This window comes from Plasmodium cynomolgi, assembly GCF_000321355.1.
Source record: "Plasmodium cynomolgi strain B DNA, scaffold: 0677, whole genome shotgun sequence".
Taxonomy (NCBI): Eukaryota; Apicomplexa; class Aconoidasida; order Haemosporida; family Plasmodiidae; genus Plasmodium; species Plasmodium cynomolgi.
This window is the reverse complement of record NW_004193000.1, coordinates 1-1,750: the sequence shown is the minus strand read 5'-3', so window position 1 is coordinate 1,750 and position 1,750 is coordinate 1. Positions and strand designations below refer to the sequence as shown.

The following is a 1,750-nucleotide window of genomic DNA, read 5'->3' as shown; positions in this document are numbered from 1 at the left end:
TTTTTTTTAAAAACCATTACAAATAATTTTTACATTCGTACAAATCCACAATTTTTGCTTTTGTTAAAAATAAATAAATTTATTTTCATTCATCTGAATATAAATGCATATGTTCTTTTACTCGCATTTTGAATTACGTTCCTGCTAGTTATTTTTGCTTTCCGGCCACGTTAGAAAACAATATATACTCTAATCTGCATTTGCGAAACCGCAACGTGCTATCTGATACATCAAACCTAACCCGTGAACCCTGAACGCTAAACCATGAACCCTAAAATCGATATTTCTGTAATAAGGCGTCCTACACAAGAATCCAAAAATAATATTGATTGTTTAAATATTTGCATTTTTAAAACATAAACAAAAAATGTATCTTAAAATGATTGATCTAAATGTTTCCATTATTATATTTTTTATTATCCTTTTAGAAGATAATATTAGATGGATTACCCGAATATAAGTTATATGATAATTTTAACAGTACTATTTCCACAGATGAATATAGTTATTATTGTGATGTTATGAAGAGTTTCAACAATGAATATAGTGGCTGTTTTCCGTTATGTCAAAAATTTTCGAAAAATTTGATAGAACTATCTAAAATTAGGCCAGGCACAATGAGTGATATAGAACGTTGTCGATATTTTAATTTGTGGTTGTTCCATGAAGTCAGTGAAAAATTTCCTAATTATGATAAAAATATATATCTTCCACCGATTATTATTGGATTTTTTTCATCATGGAGTCTTATTAATGAGACACCAACATTAAAAGATAAGTGCTATTTTACATATATTAATAGTATTACTTTGAGTACATGGAAAAAGTGGAAAGATGTTCATGATTTTTTTAGAAACTATGATAGTTTAAAAAAAATATTCCCTTTGATAAAAATAAATGTTCCCTATATCCTAAATACATTAGTTATATTAAAGAAATATATGGAGAATATACCAAGGAATGCTGCGGTACAGACACAAGAAAGTGTCCTCAAGATATAAATTTTCACGAATGGTGTAATAATGGACATATGTTAGCAGATTTAAATTGTACAACAAATGAACTAGAAAATACACCTGGTCAAGGACATATTCCAGAAAGTTCAGAATATTCTCCAGGAATTCCAAGTCAATTGGAGAGTCCGGATAATAATAATTTAGCATCCGGTAATTCAATTTATAACATTCTTACACCATCTATTCTTTCATGTTTCGGAATATTTACAACCTTCTTCCTATTATATAAAGTATGTACACATTCTAATAAAAATTATGATTATTACATATTAACTTAATAATTTTTCTTGAATAGGAAGTTACAATTAATATAAAAATATATCATGTACATTTTATATCTCCCATTCCAATATCAGATGCCGCCCATTGGCACGAAGATAAATAAAGCATTAGGAAGAAAAAGCTATATAAATAACAATTTAAAATTAGAGGCTTCAAAAGAATTAGTGAATTACAATAGAGAATATTATAATCCAAATTTTCAAGAAGCACGATATAACGTATCATACAATGTTGCATGAATATAATTAACCAATAATTCCATAGAAAATTTATTAACATATAAAACAGCATTATTCGGAATAACATAAACACTAATACACATGTATTATATATCTGAATAAAGAAAAATAAAATAGAATGAAGGTAATATATTATTATTTTATTTTTTTAAATACAAACACAATTATTAAGTGTAAGGTAAAATATAGTATATATGTCATTTCATTGAACAG

General features: G+C 26.3%; 1 protein-coding gene across 1 annotated transcript; it reads left to right on the top strand.

Annotated features, from left to right (window-relative positions):
- Positions 1-428: 428 nt before the first annotated feature.
- PCYB_005150 (hypothetical protein) lies at positions 429-1,001 on the top strand (the record flags this gene model as incomplete). Its single annotated transcript, XM_004227936.1, has 1 exon — positions 429-1,001. A coding segment is annotated over one exon (573 nt), but the record flags the coding sequence as incomplete, so codon positions are not given.
- Positions 1,002-1,750: the final 749 nt, after the last annotated feature.